At 41.9% G+C, this 17,362-nt stretch overlaps 1 protein-coding gene across 1 annotated transcript in view; it reads left to right on the top strand.

Moving 5' to 3' along the window:
• The window catches only part of LOC129740352 (probable serine/threonine-protein kinase roco5), a 297,031-nt gene that overhangs the window by 206,810 nt on the left and 72,859 nt on the right, over window positions 1-17,362 (top strand). The window contains exon 3 of the mRNA XM_055732005.1: window positions 16,299-16,420. Within this exon, the coding sequence (XP_055587980.1) occupies window positions 16,299-16,420 (122 nt within the window). The remainder of the gene's footprint in view (window positions 1-16,298; window positions 16,421-17,362) is intronic.

Below are 17,362 nucleotides of genomic sequence, written 5' to 3'. Positions count from 1 at the left end.
TCTGTACCCTTGCACCTTGCTTCGAAGCTAAACGGACATCTCCATCAGTGCATTTGATTTAAGATTACCGTCATGGTTTCTCCAGCGCCTTCAAAACAGTAGGACACCCGAACTCTCCCTTTTTTGTGCTACAAAGTGTAAATTTGACTTCATACTTAAACAGCCGATTACTGCTACTGCCTTAACAGCGGGTGTTCCACAGGGTTCAATGCTCGGACCTGTGCTTTGCAACTACCAGCAGGCGTGCAGATAGTCAGATTTTCTGACGATATCGTGCTCATGATCACCGGCGAAACAATCAAGGAGGTAGAAGACCTTGCAAAGGTGTCCATAGAAAGGGTTGGCATCTGGATAGAAGAAGTTAAGCTTCAGATAACTCACTATTAAACAAAAGTTCTGCTCGTGATCAACGAAAAAGTTGTGCCGCACATGGAGATTACTGTTGAAAGACACACGACATCTTCGCAACAGTAGCTGAAATACCTTGAAGTAGTGGTCGACAATCGCTTAAGTTTTGGTGCGCATGTCAAATACTGTTGTGAAAGTGCATCGAAAGTCATAAATTCATTGGCCTAGATTATGCCGAACTGGTATACCATGGTCCAAAGAGTAGCAAGAGACGTCTCCTTGCGAGAGAGCCATAGAAGTAAAGCGCAACAGATCCTAACTACGGAGCACAGATTGGCTGATAGCCACATGAGTTTCCTGTGCAAACAGGATCATATCAGCAGATGCAGCTTTTGGCATCGCGGGCATGATTCCCATCGACATAACTCTCGCGGAGGATATGAAGTGTAACGGAGCAAGAGCTTATTGTCCGGAACGCGTAGATACGGAGGAATCGGCAGAACATGCTATCTTTGTCTGCCCCAGGTTCATTTCAAGGCGTCAAAAACTTTCAAATTTGAACGCTGAAAATGTTTTGAGTGAAATGTGTCGCGATTAACAGTCGTAGCGTGATATAGTCGACGAAATCTCGCAAATTATGTGCAATTCATGATCTAATACGAATCAGAAAAGATAATGAACAGAGAGAGCGAGACAGTCAACCAAACTTGACACGCTAATGGAAGGCGCAGTATAACCCTTATCTGAACCCATACGTGTGGTGGGACTTGAAAGGTCCCCGTAACCTAGTTTAGGGGTCATGTGCCACCCTCGAATGTTTCGCTAGTGATCATGAACCCAATACCGTCCGCAAATCGACGCGTCTGCTGGTAGTATCTGTGTTATCACCTGATTATATATGGCGTTCCGGAGCGCTGTCCCGAATATGCAACCTCATGAAACACCCACAGCTAGGACCGTGGATCATAACAAAGTTCCGGTTTCCTAGGTCGAGAGTCCATTTTCAAGCAATTGTCCTACTGTCCTGTACAAGATATTTAGAGTACGTATGCTGTGAAGCGCTTTAACAGAAGCTTCCCAACTAGCGTTCTTTATTCCTTCTAATATAAAAGCTTGTCGAGCGTTTCTGTATAACGCAGAATGCCCTGAGGTTTTCCCGGTTTTAGTAATAAACCCTACTTCACAGTTTTCCACAGGTTGGAGAAAGATCCCTTGTCGAGACACTTTTGTAGAGCTACGCCGGAATCCACTACGAAGCTGTCCAATATACGTGTATGTATTTTTTTTTTTATATATTTTGCCTTGCACTTGAAACCTGAAGATCAGAAGTACCATAAAACGTTATAGTCGGGTTCGTCAAGATACAGTGGCGACATCTACCATGGTGAAAATCATCAAGATGAGCCTTGAGAGAATTCCTCGACGTAGTATCCCTAAATTGGCAATCAAAATCAAAACCGCCGGCGGATCTTGAAAGATGGTCTTTAGACCAAGCCTTACAAAGTCTGAGGTTTCAAGACATTCTGGTAGAACAAAAGCAAGAACTGTTAAAAAGAGAAAGGCGCAACTTAGGCGTGCCGCACATGAAAAATTTGAAGAAAATCTTGTTTTCTACCGATGGATTCGTCGCCAAAACACTACAGTTTTTGGTTCCCATAAAGATCGCGAACCTATTTTTTTGCGAGCTCGGAGTGGCCGTTGAGTTCGTCTGACCTGAACCCCTCGGCTGTCTAGGGCATATTTAAGCTCGAAGTCTGTTCTGGCTTGCCTTTGCGCCACACGAGTCGGGTAGGATGACATCACCGTCGGGATTCATCTGAGACGTAAGCGTTACGTAAGACCCGTACGTGTGCCGTCTCAGGCGCGACTCAAGGATGAGCTGCTCTCGATTCGGCACACGGCGGGCAAAAGCCTAAAGTATCCAGTCAAAGGGTGGAGAAAGACTGGACCACGGTCGGAGTAGAATGCACTTTCGGCATGGGGCTTTTAGCAGTACAAAAGCATACAAAAATATAACTTTACCTTATGCGTATGCCGAGTTGCTAGGTACGTCGTGAACGCTGTGTAGGATACCTCCATATGATCCGAAGTAGAACGCGCTTCCTACGACGAAAGCTGCAGGGATAAGACTTGACCTTCTTCGCAGTCGAACTCGTAGAGAGAAAGGTATTCACGCCGCGGAATACTCTCGGATAGAGTGACTTCACGTCGTCGATGGGTGATTCACTTGAGTCGGTGTAGATGACGTCTTCGCCGGGAATCATCCGAGTAGTTTCGTGAAGCCCCGGACGTGTGCTGTGACAGGCACTAAGCTGCTCTCGATCTGAATACGGACGGGCCTAGAGGAGAGAGTCTCGGGTCAAACCAAGCGAAACCAAGACCTCAAGTCATTAGAGAAGAGGTCATTGGTCTCTAGCAGTGGTCTCGAACAGAGGCGGAGCGCTCGATATTCGTGGTTACCCAGCGAGCCTCGAGTTACGAGTGAAGGCCGGACCCCAAGTCCAGGGTGGCCACCCATTCGGGAAAAACGGGAAAAGCGGGAAAAAGACGGGATTTGAAATCCAACGGGAAAAAAGCGGGAAAAAGCCGGGAATTTTTCGAAAAGTCGGGAATTTTTGGCTCAGTGAAAGTCTGTTCAATGAAATTTTATCGAAACAGGTCAAAACAAGTTGAAATGGATTGACAGTTGATCACCAGTCTCTTTCCAATTGAATTCGACCGATTTCAACCAGGTCGAAACGAATCCTCCTGCCGAGCTGGATGGGTTTCGATTAGTTTGAACTTGTTTCATTGAACAACAAAAGGATGTTCCCGAACAGCCAGATTGTTTATTGAATAGATATTTGAAGAACAAAATTAAGCTATTTGATTCCACACGGTATTGCTATCTATTTTTTTGAATGAAGTTTTCAATTTACTACAGAATTGCAGCGAGTTCGTATTAGGATTTGACGAAACGTTAAATAAGATTGTGCAGAAGCAACAAACTAGTATTGGTGTGCGTTTCTGGAATCAAAACACAAACCTAGTTGAAGCAAGGTATATTGGTTCTACATTCTAATCGTCGACGCGGTCGAATGACCCTCTGAATGGCGTGAAACTATGTTTTTCGAAAAATCTTGATCTACTGATCCATGGATGGTCCAGCAGTAATTTAGAAAATGCTCAAGCAACTAACTAGCGAGGTTCAAGAACTTTCGAATCCGGCGTACGAGATTCTCACCATTGGGAGCTGTGGACTTCACACTGTACATGAAGCGTCCAAAAAGGGACTGAGGACTGGAATTTGGGTGAATTTTTGAGGACGTTGTATAGCCTGTTCAAAAACATTCCACTTAGAAGGGCAGATTATATTGCAGTAACGGGTTCAATTATATTTCCGTTAAAATTTTGTGACGTTCGCTGGGTGAAAAATAAACGCGTTGCAGAACGTGCTGCCAAAATACTACCGTCTCAAACGTTTCGTCGAAGAGGTAAAAAAACAAGAGGAGAAAAAGATTAAGGAAACTATCCAAATTTTAAGCGGACTTTTCCATCGATTTCCCGGTTGAAGGTATTCGACATTGTTGCTAAAGCTGTAGATGATAATTTCTGGGACCAAAAATGAGTTTTGTTTTGTTACGGCCGCTTCGACTATTGAGTCCTTTTTACGCGAGTATCAGAAAGAAGCACCGATGGTTCCGTTTCTCTTCGATGATTAACCGGGCTTGTAAGCATTGATGGAGAAAGTTGTAAAGCCTGAACGACTAAACGTAAAATCCAAAACACTTATTGGAATTATACTCTCAGAAATAAATCTTCTACCTCCTGGAAGCGTAGAAATTGGATTCTCAACTAAATCGGCAATTATGAAAGCAAAAGAGTCTGGTCATGTTCCCGAGAAGGATAACCTTGTATTCAGAAACAGCTGTCGTTCGTTTTACTGTGGATTTTTGAATAAAATGGCTGTATCATCTCCCTTGACTTATCCCATAACTCGGTATTTATCGTGCGTTAATCCCGATGTGATTGCACACTATCCATATATTGTCAAAAAACGTTTAGACCTGTGTCTAGAAGTACTTGTTGACAAGCAACACTCAAGTAGAGCTTGTGCCGATAAAATTAAGGACGAATTCGGACAATTATGTGCAATACCTAATTAAAACATCATTTTGAGATATCGAAGAAAAACACAACCATTGGACATTTTTTGGATGGAACTTATTGGCGAACCGAAGAAGGAGTTCTTCAATTTGACCTTATTGAAGAAAATTCTAGTTTTGTCTCACGGCAACGTGACGATGGAAAGAGGCTTTTCCGTTAACGCAAAATGCCTAGTCGAAAACCGTAACGAAATCGTTGATCCAGTATGCGCAATTCTCACTCGAGAGGAGGAGGAAAATCTGAAAAAAAACTATCATTTTCATCATCACAAACATTTTTCAATACATAAACCCTTTTTCTTTTGTTTAACATTTTTGGATCGAGTGACATAGTTTAAATTTTTTTTTTAAGTCCTGCTTATCAATCTAATCATTTTTAGGTTAATTAATAAACATTACTGAAACAAAAACCATTTCAAGATCATTTACCACTAATCGATTTTCGTTTATATGGTTTCAAAAATGAATATTCGAAATTTTGTTTTGTTTTCTGTTGTATAAAACCAGGAATTTCGTGAGACCATGCGGGAAAAAAACGGGAAAAATGCGGGAAATCAAAAATTTATTTTGAGTGGCCACCCTGCAAGTCGTCAGAGGAGAGGTCCGTAGTCTTGAATCGTAACAAAAAGCAAGGTATATATGCTGGAAATGGTGTGGACTTGGTCTCCCATCACGGGTACAACCTTCGTTGCAGGTCCGACCCAGAGTAGCATACTAGGGAGACGCGGTGGTTCACAGTGCCTTGGAATACAATCCGTAAGAAGGATTTACCACTTGGGTAATCAATAGAGTGCCCAAAATGACCCGACATTAAAAAACGTTTTGCGCTGCAGGCTTAAATCGATCCTAGGCCTAGTACAAGGTCTCATGCCAAATTAGGGCCAGATCGGATCACGGAGAGGGGTTCCTCAACGAGCCTAAAGTTTGTTGGGATTTTGGGACATTTTGTTCGAGAGGAACCCGAAATTCCAGTTTTTCATGAATAACTTTAGGCTCATTGAGCGACCCTTTCCCGTGATCCGATCTTGCCCAAATTTGGTATGAGACCTTGTACTAGGCTTAGGATCAATTTAAGCCTGCAGCGCATAACATTTCACAAGCTTGAAATTTCTCAAACAAATTTGGGGCAGTCTAAAGATCAAGTTATCAAAATACCCTAATTGGGGTTCTGGTTCAGTGTTTATTTGAGCTGCTCTGCATTTGCGTATTCTCCGAGTCTGAATTCAAATAGCTTGGAGTCGACTTTCTCTACCACCGGGTTCTTTGTGAAATCAAAAAGCTACTCCCCTGTTCTGATGCGTCTTGTTATGACGTCAAAGCTGATATTTTAGGCTTCAAGCGTAGCTTCCAGATCATGTTCGCTTACGATGTGATTTCTCTGGCTTTTGTAATGAGGGTATCACCACTGGAGTTCACCCCTGCAGCTTTGAAGGTTGCTCTGTCTCCGTGTCTTCTTTTCTTTCATACTTCTTCTTTCCACTTGTCTTTCCGTTATCCAGTCTGCAGCGTTGATTTCTCCATCGGCATCGTCGTCTGTGCCTCGAAGAGTCGTGATATCCTCATGTAGTTCTTTGGGCCATGACTCCTTCGATGAACTCCTAGATGCAACCAATTTGGCTTCCTCAGCAGCCTTACAGGCTCTTCGAGCAAGGTCAGTCCGATTCTTGACAGTATATTGGAGAAGTGCCATCGATTTCGGCAACCAGGCTTTGAAGTTCCACTTGTGTTCTAATCAAACTCCTAAATTTCGTTCTGCCTGATCACCTTTAGCAAACCACGCTTTGTGATGCCGCTTGATGCAGCCCCCTTTCACGAAAAGGGGCTGCCCTTCCTGCTGAGAGAATCAGTAAGGTTTTCAGCTGACCCTCCTTGTCAATCTCTTGTTCTAACTCATTCACAACTTTACTCAGTAAAGGAGACCTAAGGAGGCCTCGACGTTCCTCCTGTTTTGTTGCTGTTAATACTAATGCTTAGATATATTTATTTGGGCTTCAACACAACCAGAAGATGGTCAATCTAATGATGGTCAACGAAGGAACGACGGTGAAAGTTTAAAAACTTCCAAATGGTACAGAAACGCTGTATTAGTACCGTCCTGCGGTACGCTGTGTAGTACCGTCCTGGATTCTAAATCATATGATCATTTGGGCAGTCCAAAATAAAGGTATCTTTGAGCGACCTCAAGGTAACTAATTGTGCTGAAATTTGCCACAAGCCCTTAAGGCAGGCCAAGGAACAACTTCAGACTCCTAGGTTTCGATTCCGGAACATACCCCTATTTTTGGACCACCCCAATGATCATGGATTGAAATATTGGATTTTCATTTTTTTAAAATTAAGATGCTCTCTTTTGGGTTCTGTGTTATTCATTCCAGATAACCCGGTTTGGTTAAAAAAAAAACACTTGGGAAAACTCAACTACCGTTTTACAATAACACAAATTTCAGAATGTAACATATGACAATTATGCGTCCATTGGCAGTTCAGTACTCTAACAAAAAAAAATCCACGTACTTTTCTTCACTTAAATTTGGTTTCTTTTTTCAACCGGAAATTTCCGGTATAAAATTCTGCAATATTTATAATATGTATCCATCAGTAAAAGATATATATATGCTGTTTCTCAAATATAACTTTTTCTGCAAATACAATTGCCTGGCGGAATAATGTACAAAATTCTTCACGATAAAAGCCGAAAATGAGCAAAATCACTTGGTCCTATTCCGCTTGAATTATATCGACAAAATCAATTTGATGCTATAAATAAGTATATTTTTCTTTTAGAAATGCTAACAGATACGACCATTCGTAGACCAGAGAAATGCCTTGCTGCACGTCTAACTATTAGTGGGAATAATTTTTCTTACATCTCTCGCAGATGTAGTTATATACAATTTGACCATACACGTACATTGTACGCCTTGGTTCAGATCAAGATGTTGGAACCGGTAGCTAGATTGAGATCTATTTGCAAAACGAAGGGCAATCCTATTTACTTGACAATTTGTTGTCGGCTACTTTTCAATTAGATCAATTTTCTGGCTGCCACCAGGTTGATCGAACAGTAAAAGAAGGCTGACTGGGAAATCTTTCTCAATATGGGAGAATGAGGATATGATAATCTTAAAAGTCTTTAGTTTCTTGAAATATATATAGATTACTATCTCATGCTCAACCTCGCTGTTTATTCAATTGAACTTTCGTACAATTTTAATTTAGTTGATCTGTCTGAACTGAAACCACATATCGGCTAGGCAATTGTTCCCTGCTTCCGTTGAGAAAAAGAAATATTAAAAAAAAAATCCTTCAACATCCTCGCGGTAAAGGTGAAATTTTCAACTGCTGTTTTGTGAACTAAAACGCAACCGATCCTATCTCGAGGCAGCAGTACTCAGCACTTTCTTTCGAGATTAGCTATCGCTCTATGCAACGATGAACTCGAGCAGAGCACCTGTTGTTGCCTATATTTTCAACCCAGCCTGCAACCGCAACACTCGAGGTGAAACGAAAAAGGAGAAAAAACCTAAATTCATAAAAAGAGGATTTCGTCAATCCAATTGGCGATGGGACTCCATTAATTTTACGTTACGCTTGGCTCTCGCGGCATGGTAAAATGTTTTACCATGCAAGTTTTCCAGTGACTTAAACTAACTTGGCGCCTTTCGAAGCGGGCGATAGCGATTGCTACACCGAGATGAGTTCGATCTTGATTTGGCGATCTTGTTTCATCGAGCAATCACTTAATTGAAAATGGTAGCTAGAATAGTGAAACTAGCCTTCAATCAAGAATTGGAACAACGCTTATTACATAAAGATAAATGGAAAAGAGTCTTTCTTTTTTCTTTCGGTTGTAAAGATGCAAATTGAGTCCATGCTTCGAAATCTAAACAATCATAAGCTCTTCAACTTTTTAATGAGAGGAAACTGAAAGAAATTCAATTCACTTTTATAGGTTGCTTCTTTATAGTAAATGCTCATCACGAGTCAGACGCGTGGCTTCGTTTTATTTTTAAGCATTTTTACCACGAGGCTGGCTCGTGGTTTCTGCTTGTGACATCTATAAGTGATATTTATGAATCGTAGTATGAGTTTGTGGGACGAAACTCTTTGCCGAGTTCAACCACGAGCCAGACTCGTGGTTGAAGATCGAACGAAGCATAAATAAATATATGTTATCGTTTGAATGTTATCATAAAAGCGTCTTCAGTCAGATTTTAGTGCTCGTTTGTCACAAAAAAAGAAATCAAGAATTGGATCATTATTTAAAGTTTAATAGAAACAAAGTCGTTCTTTTTTCTTTCGGTTGCTTTTGATTGCATATGATGCAAATTTGCGTTCATGTTTCGAAATTAAAACGGAATCATCTTTTTATTGAAAGAAATATGAAGGAGATCCAATTCACTGCCTCAGGTCACTTTTTATAGGAATTGTTCAGCACGAGTCTGACTCGTGGCTTCGATATGCAGTATGGCACAGGTTTTTAATCACGAGTTTGACTCGTGGCTTTTGCTTGTAACACAAAATTCATGGCTACTAGTAACTATGATTCGTGGCCTGAGTTCAAGGAACGAAACTTTTGACCTAAGGATGGTCCGCACAACTCTAAAAAAGTTGCTAGAGACCCTTTATAGATTTTTCTTGAAAATATTGCGTTGAATAGAAGAGCGTCACCCCGATTATGTGGCAAATTTTCTAGGGTGCCGAATTTCTTGTATTTAAATCGTTTAAAAACACCATCGAAAACCATGAAGAACGTAAAACTGTAGGAGTTAGCAGAAATATCTCGTGCGGCAGACTGTCTAGTCTAGTCTAGTGAATTAATTATGGTGACTGTGATTATCAACCGCAGGAACAATTTTGCAGGAAACCCTGCCAACACAAGAAGTTGGCAGGGTTTCTTCAGTTGAAAACGAGGTGGAGTTCAAGTCAAAATGGTTTACTGTGGCAAGAAAAGTACAGAAGTGAACAAGTGGGAAAGAAAATTAACTCTGGAAAATAAACATACTTATTCGAAATTTTTCACCGCAGAAACAAAGCAATGTTCCAAATATCAATCATTTTCACCGAGCTATGCTTGACTACATTCAGAGCCAAAAAATCAAAGCAGTCAAATTTTCCTTCTTCAACCAAATCATACAAACAATCATGCATGACAACGACGCTTCCCTATTTGAAACACTTTTGCGATACATGATGAGGTAAATAAGGACGCAGACTATCAGCAACGAACGTCTCGATGCTGATTTCCTTCCCTTGACGACTTTCAACCTTTAGGATCATAACTGATATGTATCAGTTCTGAGCGATCTATGTAGGCTATCAGATGATTTTTTATTTTTCGCTTTGCCTAGAAGGACAAAATCATGACTAGGTAACCGCAATGAACTGTCCAGCATGTGCTACAGCTTTTTTGAACATGTGGTCCTGGTATTTATTCAGATTTTTCCTTTTGAAACATTAATGATCGTCTATCAATAACGAGCATTATCAACAATGATGCGAGGATAGACGTTCGGGAATGATTGAGGGAGCGACGTTCAAAATGTATCACCAAGTATGTCGATCACCGTCGATTAGCCACGTGACGAATAGCAACGGTAGCCTCCGGTGGGGCATGGTATATCTTCTTGTATCAAGTTAGTGTTGGTTTTCGACATATATTCAATGGGTACTTTTACCACGTGCGTATCACAGCACTCGGAGGAAGCATCATTCTAGCTAGAAACCATTCCTGATTGCTTTTCTTGAGCGATTTTCCAAACGTTGATTAACAAAGGCAATTTTTGGTGATTCTATTTTTAAAACGCATAGGTACCTACTTCTATTTACAAATGTATACTTCTGCACAGGATTCTGAACGAAAAATTGATCCGTGATGTTGACCAAACCCATTTCCCACCAAAAGTTTTGTTGCGCCCAATCAAGCTTACGTAAGGAAATCAACCGAAAATTGAATAACTGAGCGAAAAGAAATGCCCTTAAGCATCCGCGAAACGCTTTTCTCATCAAATGTAGCCCATAAAGCTCATAATTGCCGTCCATTCAGAGCCAATATTATTCAATTGGAGAAAATGAAACCCCGCGATGTAAGCTTGGGCGCGCGCTTTCGATCTAGCATGATCCACGTTCGATCGAAGCAAGCCGCCTCAAAAGCCACCGAAGAAATTCCAATTAATTAAAATTAGTCGTTTGTGTTTTGTGCCGTGTTTGCTTCGGAACAAAAATTGCTTCATTTTAGAAAAAAAATCATTCAAGACTCTGCAAGAGGTGTCGTTTTTGCCTTGCGATGCAGATGAAAGAAGCAAATCATCTATTAATCTATAGGAAAATTTATCGAAATCTGTTACGCAGTGCGCGCAGTTGCCTCGGAAGGGAAATGGCGGCAAACGTTTAACGACGCGCCACGCTACGAGAAGGATTGAGATTTCTTGGGTCCAATTATTCAACTGCTGTTGCTTAATTATGTTTCAATTATTGCATCTTGTTGCGAGTTTTTGTGTGTCTTTAGTTTAAAGCAACGGGGAAAGCTTTTCCTGGGACATAAAAATAAAGCATACTTCACGATGTCCTGAGGACCGAATAACTTTTGAACTATTGTAAACTGTTTTCATTGTAAAATTCATTTGCTGAAATTAAATCCTATGATTTTTAAACCTAAGTTCATAAGTTCTAACATACCAACAATTATTTCAACATTGTATGAATCGTTCTTAAGAATTAAAGTTTGACGTTCTGGGATTGTAACTCTGTTTCTGCCTCAAACATCGTGATCAACACCCTGGACTACTGCATCTTCCGGGTGAAGCTAATTGTTGTGCAAATTCCAAGTGACGCCAAAAGTTGTCAACCGTTTATTCGTGAGCAACTAATTGTTTACGAAGATGAAGCTCTCGCGACAAATGACTGGAGTAAACATTTTCATCTGACAAAAACAGGACAAGATGTTGTTTACAAACGACCACAAGATTAAGGTAGAATTACGACAACCTGTTATTTGTTAAAGTATCCCCTGTGATATAAACGTTTATTCGATAAGGGTTGAACAATTTTTCGTTAATTTTAATTTAAATTTTGCATTCGGGTCACTCAACTTCTTCATATTAATCACCTCAAAAAACAACTCTGCGCTACATATGGTAACTTCTTACTTAAAAATTGTCAAGATTAAGTTCTTGGTCTTTATGCTGATCCAGATCGGAAACTAGTTGTATGATCCTGTTTCGAAATCTAATCCTGAATCTGATCACATTTCTGAACATTACCCGACTCCTAGCCCTGATTTGAAAGTAGATTTACATATAAATCCTGATCCGAAGTGTGCTTTTGACCCAATTCTGATTCCGATCCATAATTCTTATTCCTGATTTTAATTCTGATGCCATATTCTGGAATCTGTTCCTGATTATGCATTAAGATCTGGGATCTGAAACCGATTCTGATCTCGGATTCTGAACCTGGATTCAAGATCATGATATCGGAAGCTGACTTTACATCCTGTTCCTGATCTTAGATTCTGATTCATTCCAGATACTAATTCACGGTTCTTATTTAAGGATCTTAGATCAGTATTCCGGATTATAACACTGAATCTTGATTCTCAAATAATCCTTGAATCCTGGCCCCACATTCTTATACCGGATCCAGATCCCTTACTCTGATCCAAATGCTCGATCTTGATTGCAGATTATGGTCCGAGATCCTTGCTGATCCCTGATTTTGATCCTGATCCTAGATTTAGCTCTCGAAGTCTGATCCCGAACATTAGATAATTGATTTCGATTCTGAATCTTGAATTCTGATTCCACAATCTATCGTAAATCTTGATCGCGGAATCTAATCCTTGACCATAATTCTGGATCCAGATTCCGGATTCAGGAATATAAATCCAGATCCTGTTCCCAAGTTTTTAATACTTAATCCTTGTATGTATTCGATCCTGATCCAGATCTTTACAGGTTCTGATCCTAGATCTGCGATTAAAGGGGCTACTGTACTCCGTCCCGTTAAAACATAGCATTTATCACGGAGTTGCTTCATCGACCATCGCTCGACTAATCTTCCAGTTGAGGCCCTTGGCCCGGGGATTCCAGGTCAACACTGTTTTAGGTACTTGGGAGGGGTTGCGTTTCTGTAGATGCGGTGATTCATTCTACGTTTGCTACTCTGGGTTCATGGGTGCAATGGGATTACTCATGATAGACTTCACGTATACCTTCTAATTCCTAAATTACACCTGGGGCTGCGGACCTTGGTACCCTAGTCGAACTGTCGTTCAGTTTTACTAGTGCGCTCCACAGCATAATCGTATCTACTTCTCTCAGCAACATCCTCAACTCTCCACGACTTGTTGAGTAGAGATCTACACTTTGCGCAGCTACTCATTTTGCGAATCGAGTCCAGGAAATCCCGTGTGTTAGGACCGCAAAACGAGCCGTCGACCACACTTCCTCTGGTCTCACACACGAGAGTCGGGGTCTCGACTCGACCCCCCGAACCACGAACCGCCAGGTATCGACACCTGGCACTTCTGACTCCTTCGTCTACGTCTAAAACCACTTGTGTCTGACACCTTTCATACACGTGTTGACATTCGGTCCATACTCTGTGCCCAAGTAGTTTTTTTTTTCGGATCGGGTCCAGGAGGTCTCGAAGCACAAATCGTGTCGTCAACCGCACTTCCTCCGGTCGCACAATCGAATTAGGATCATGACCGCTCGAAACGCGTGTCAGGTCCTCACACCTCTGAAACCTCTTATGTCTGGTGACTTTTATGCCTGGAAACTGGTATTCAGATGCCCCACTTCTCCTATGTTGGTATGGCGAGGATCTGTCGACAGCCTCTAGTGAGTTTGGTGGTAGTTCTCTTAGCCGTACATTTGCAATCGACGGATTTACAGACACTCTAAAACACTGGGAGGTTGAACTACTTCTCAGAGCCAGCATTTGAGTGCTTTTTTTAGTTGGTAACCACAGGTGGTAAATCCCGGTTTACGGATTGTATTCCAAGGCACGGCGAGCCTCCGCGTGTCCCCAGTTTGCTACTCTGGGTCCATGGATACAATGGGAAGACTCATGATATACTCCGTGCATACCTCCTACTCTCTAAACTGCACCTGGGGCCGCAGACCTAGTTCCCACCTTGAGCTGTTAAACACACTATGCTTTAATAGTGGGAGGAATGTTCGCGCTCCAAGGCAATACTCATTGACGAGACCACTTTTAGCAAAACAAACATCTCCTCGCAATGACTCAAGATTCCCACATAAACATCTTCACTTCGCGACTCGAGGCCTGATCTCTCCTCTAACGACTCGAGATCCGACTTCTCCTCGCATCGACTCGTGGTTGACCTCTCCTCTGCACGATTCAAGGACCGATCTCTCCTCTAGCGACTCGAGATCTGACCTCTCCTCGTAATGACTCGAGGTCACCGCTTATACCCCTCCTGATCTCTCCTCTTACGACTCGAGACCCGATTCTCTTATAGTGAAGACTCGGGGTTGCCCACAGAAACCTTTCCTCGTTTCCGAATCAACTATCAGCAATGACCTTATTTCAACACGACTCGATGCACAACCTCTCCTCTGACGAGTTAAGATCCGACATCTCATTGTGTTAAAAGAAGTCCACACGAAGTTCAGAAACACAAAATGAGTTGTCGACGACACTTTCTCTGGTCCCACACGCGAGTCAGGAGGCGCCCCCCTGAACCATGTGTAAAACTCAGACTCCTCCGAATCTTCTAGCGTTGGTTTAAGTCACCACTCAGTGCAACTACCCAGTTTGCAAGTCGGGGGCTTTACGGACCCGAAGCGCAAATCGAGCTGTAGACCGCCCTTATTAGGTCGCACACGCGATTAGAGCTTTACCTTTCCCGAAACGCGTGTCGAACCCTGACACCTGCGGCATAATACTATGCCACACTGACACTGACGTGTTTGATACGTCTCTAAGTGATAGACCTACCATAGTTACCACTTTCCGCATCTATTCATTTTGCGAGTCGGGACTTGATCCTCCTAAACGCAAAACGAGTAGGCGATCGCTCTCCTTCCGGTCGCATCTGCAGTTCAGGGACATGACCCCCCGAACGCGTGTTGGACCTTCACTCTCACACCCGAGTACTGGTACCTAAACACCCGGATGTACCAATTCTTCCACTACACTTTGGGTAGTGGTCATATCACCTCTTGTCTTACAACTCCGATTCTCTTCCTCCCCGTGATGCTAGCTGGGGTGCGAGCAACCTTAGATCGGGTACCCAACCCGATGGATGCTATGGTCGCATTTTAACTGAGATACGGGGCTCCGTACGCGTCTGTTCTCCATGTCCATGTTCATCGTCCTGGTGGTGTTCGAGACCAAAAACAGCAACATCACGACGGTCCTTCTGCGAGACAGTGGGGTTAGCTGCGGGCCTTGCGAGCCCGTGACTGAGAAAAACAACCAGCAACAAGAAATTTCGGAAGGAAATCGGCAAAGACCCACACGACGAATCACCAACTTAATAGCGTGTACTATTACCGTTGGATTGTGAAGCATTGAATCCAAACGCATAATCAAGTCCCTGTGTACATCTACAGCAGAAAGAGAGATTTCATCGAGTGTGACATCTACAACTCTGTGACATAGTAAATCGGTCTGTTAAGTCCTCCTGGACAAGCATCGTATGTTACGGAGGCTTGATGAGAGATTGATGAATCTGCGGGTTATCAACAGATGTAGGATCATATCTTCGGAAGAGTAGTGGGAAGTTACGCCCATCTCGGTTCTGCTTGAAGAAAACGTTCATTGCTACGGCAATAAGAACACGTTCAACGTAAGAGATTGCGCTTGGGAGGTCTCGATGGCAACTAAGTGGGAGAAAGCCTATCGTTTGATCCTGAGCGTCAGGAATGGGGTTAGGAGGATGCATGGTGAGAAGGATTCTTACATAGCCCAGTTTATGACTCTGTCCAATCTGCCCGGCTTGCAGTGACACGACTGGCCGACTAGTTGCAGAGGAGGTGTTCAGTCATATCCGAGAGGTAAACAACCGAAGATGCATCTTTTTGATTCGGTTTTCTTCGTCCTGATCTCACATGCTGAAATAAAGCATCGCTCAACGTTTTCAGAACGTTTTGATCGAAGCCCGTATGGTGGAGATGGTTTTTCCAAAGCTTTCACAGCATACACTTCACCGCCTTCGTAATACTTCAGCTCAAAAACAAACATCTCAATTGCATGTTTGGCAGCATGGATAAACACATCAACAGAAATGTGCAAAAAAGTGAAACTTGACAAGTACTACCCTGCTGCAGTTTCCCTCCCGGTCAAAAACCCGGCTGTTTTTTTTTTCCTCTGAGGCGAATCCCACGCGGATTCAATTTCCAAACAATTTAGGAGTACCCCTCGAACGTCGAGGGGCGGTAGCAGTAGTTGTTTTTTGTGCGCTTATGATAGCTTTATGCACCGCGTCGTGCATAGAAGAAAAAGTAACATGCTAATTGCTGCTTAATTTTACTATTCGGTAGTTGCACTTTAGCAACCGTGGTGCTCATTTTCAAACTAGCTTGAACCTTCCAGGGGCTAAGATTATCATCTGCTGAGGATGGCCCGAGTTAATGCAGCTCTTAACGATGGTCGTGGCGCAAATGAGTCGAGAGAGTTGTAGTATGTTCTCACTTTTTATTGTTGCAATTAGCGTGATATTTTTATTTTCTTTAAAATACTTACTGATAAACGCCTATGAATTCAAAAACCAGCGAAAAAAATTTTACCTTTCATTTTTTCTATCACACATTTTAACGGCTTTTTTTCTTACAGGTGACGCATCGAACAACTGGAGATGTGATGGTGCTCAAGATGAATCAACGCCGAGCCAATCGACCCAACATGCTGCGGGAGGTGCAACTGCTGAACAAACTTTCGCACCCGAACATTCTCAGGTAAGTTGCGTTTTAGCATTTTTAGATATTTTTTATTCGGTAAATATTTTTAAAATTCCAACTTTAATATTCAAGTGAAATCCTTTCCTAGAATCCTAGATCCACAGAATTAAGCTATCTGAAATCTGTGGAGCTTGGAATCTTAAATCTGAATTTGAAAAAAATATTTATTGAAAATCTGAATCTAACCTTAAATCTTACAGATTAATTTTTACTCTGAATACGTTATTCGGCTTGTTTGTCTCTCACAAATACACTTCTTTTTGGTTTGGATTCATGGAAGGCAAAGCAGAATCTTCAAACGGCTCCCAGCTCACAGTGTTAAATATTTGCTGCAGCTCGCAACGGCCCTAATGAACGTTTGTTTAGCGTAATTAAAACCCACAACAAATACTGAAATTTAGACTGCCAACCGAAGCACGTGTGTTCCGTTCCTGTTACGGGATCCGTGAGATGGTATAAATGAAGGTACAGCGCGGGTGCATCGAACAATTTGGCTAATGATCTTCATTTGGGTCTACAATTACCTATTTATTTCCATATCCAGTGCCGAGTCAAATTTACTTCCTGCCTAACAAACGGTGCTACAAAGTACACATTACTCAACTTGCAAAACGCACGTTAAACCAACTTAAGATGCAACGTAGAAGTATGATTTATTATTTGCTAGTAGCTCTGTTTTACGGCTCCCGCTGTCATTATTCAAAATGGGCGAGCAGTTGATTAGGAAGCGTTCCGTGGATCCAATCAAGATTTAAATTTAAAATACTGGAAAAATTGGGCGTTAATGCATTTTTAAATTCAGAAACAAATGTAGACCATTTTAAAGAAAGAAATACTTCGATTTTAAATTGGTAGCTTAAGAGACTCAGATTTATCCCTAAATTTAACCAAATTTGTTGGTAGGATCCAATCGAAGATAAGAAACTTTGATTCAAGTGT

This window comes from Uranotaenia lowii, chromosome 1 (genome assembly GCF_029784155.1).
Source record: "Uranotaenia lowii strain MFRU-FL chromosome 1, ASM2978415v1, whole genome shotgun sequence".
Classification (NCBI taxonomy): Eukaryota; Metazoa; Arthropoda; class Insecta; order Diptera; family Culicidae; genus Uranotaenia; species Uranotaenia lowii.
The sequence above is the reverse complement of the archived record's forward strand: the minus strand, read 5'-3'. Positions and strand labels throughout refer to the sequence as shown.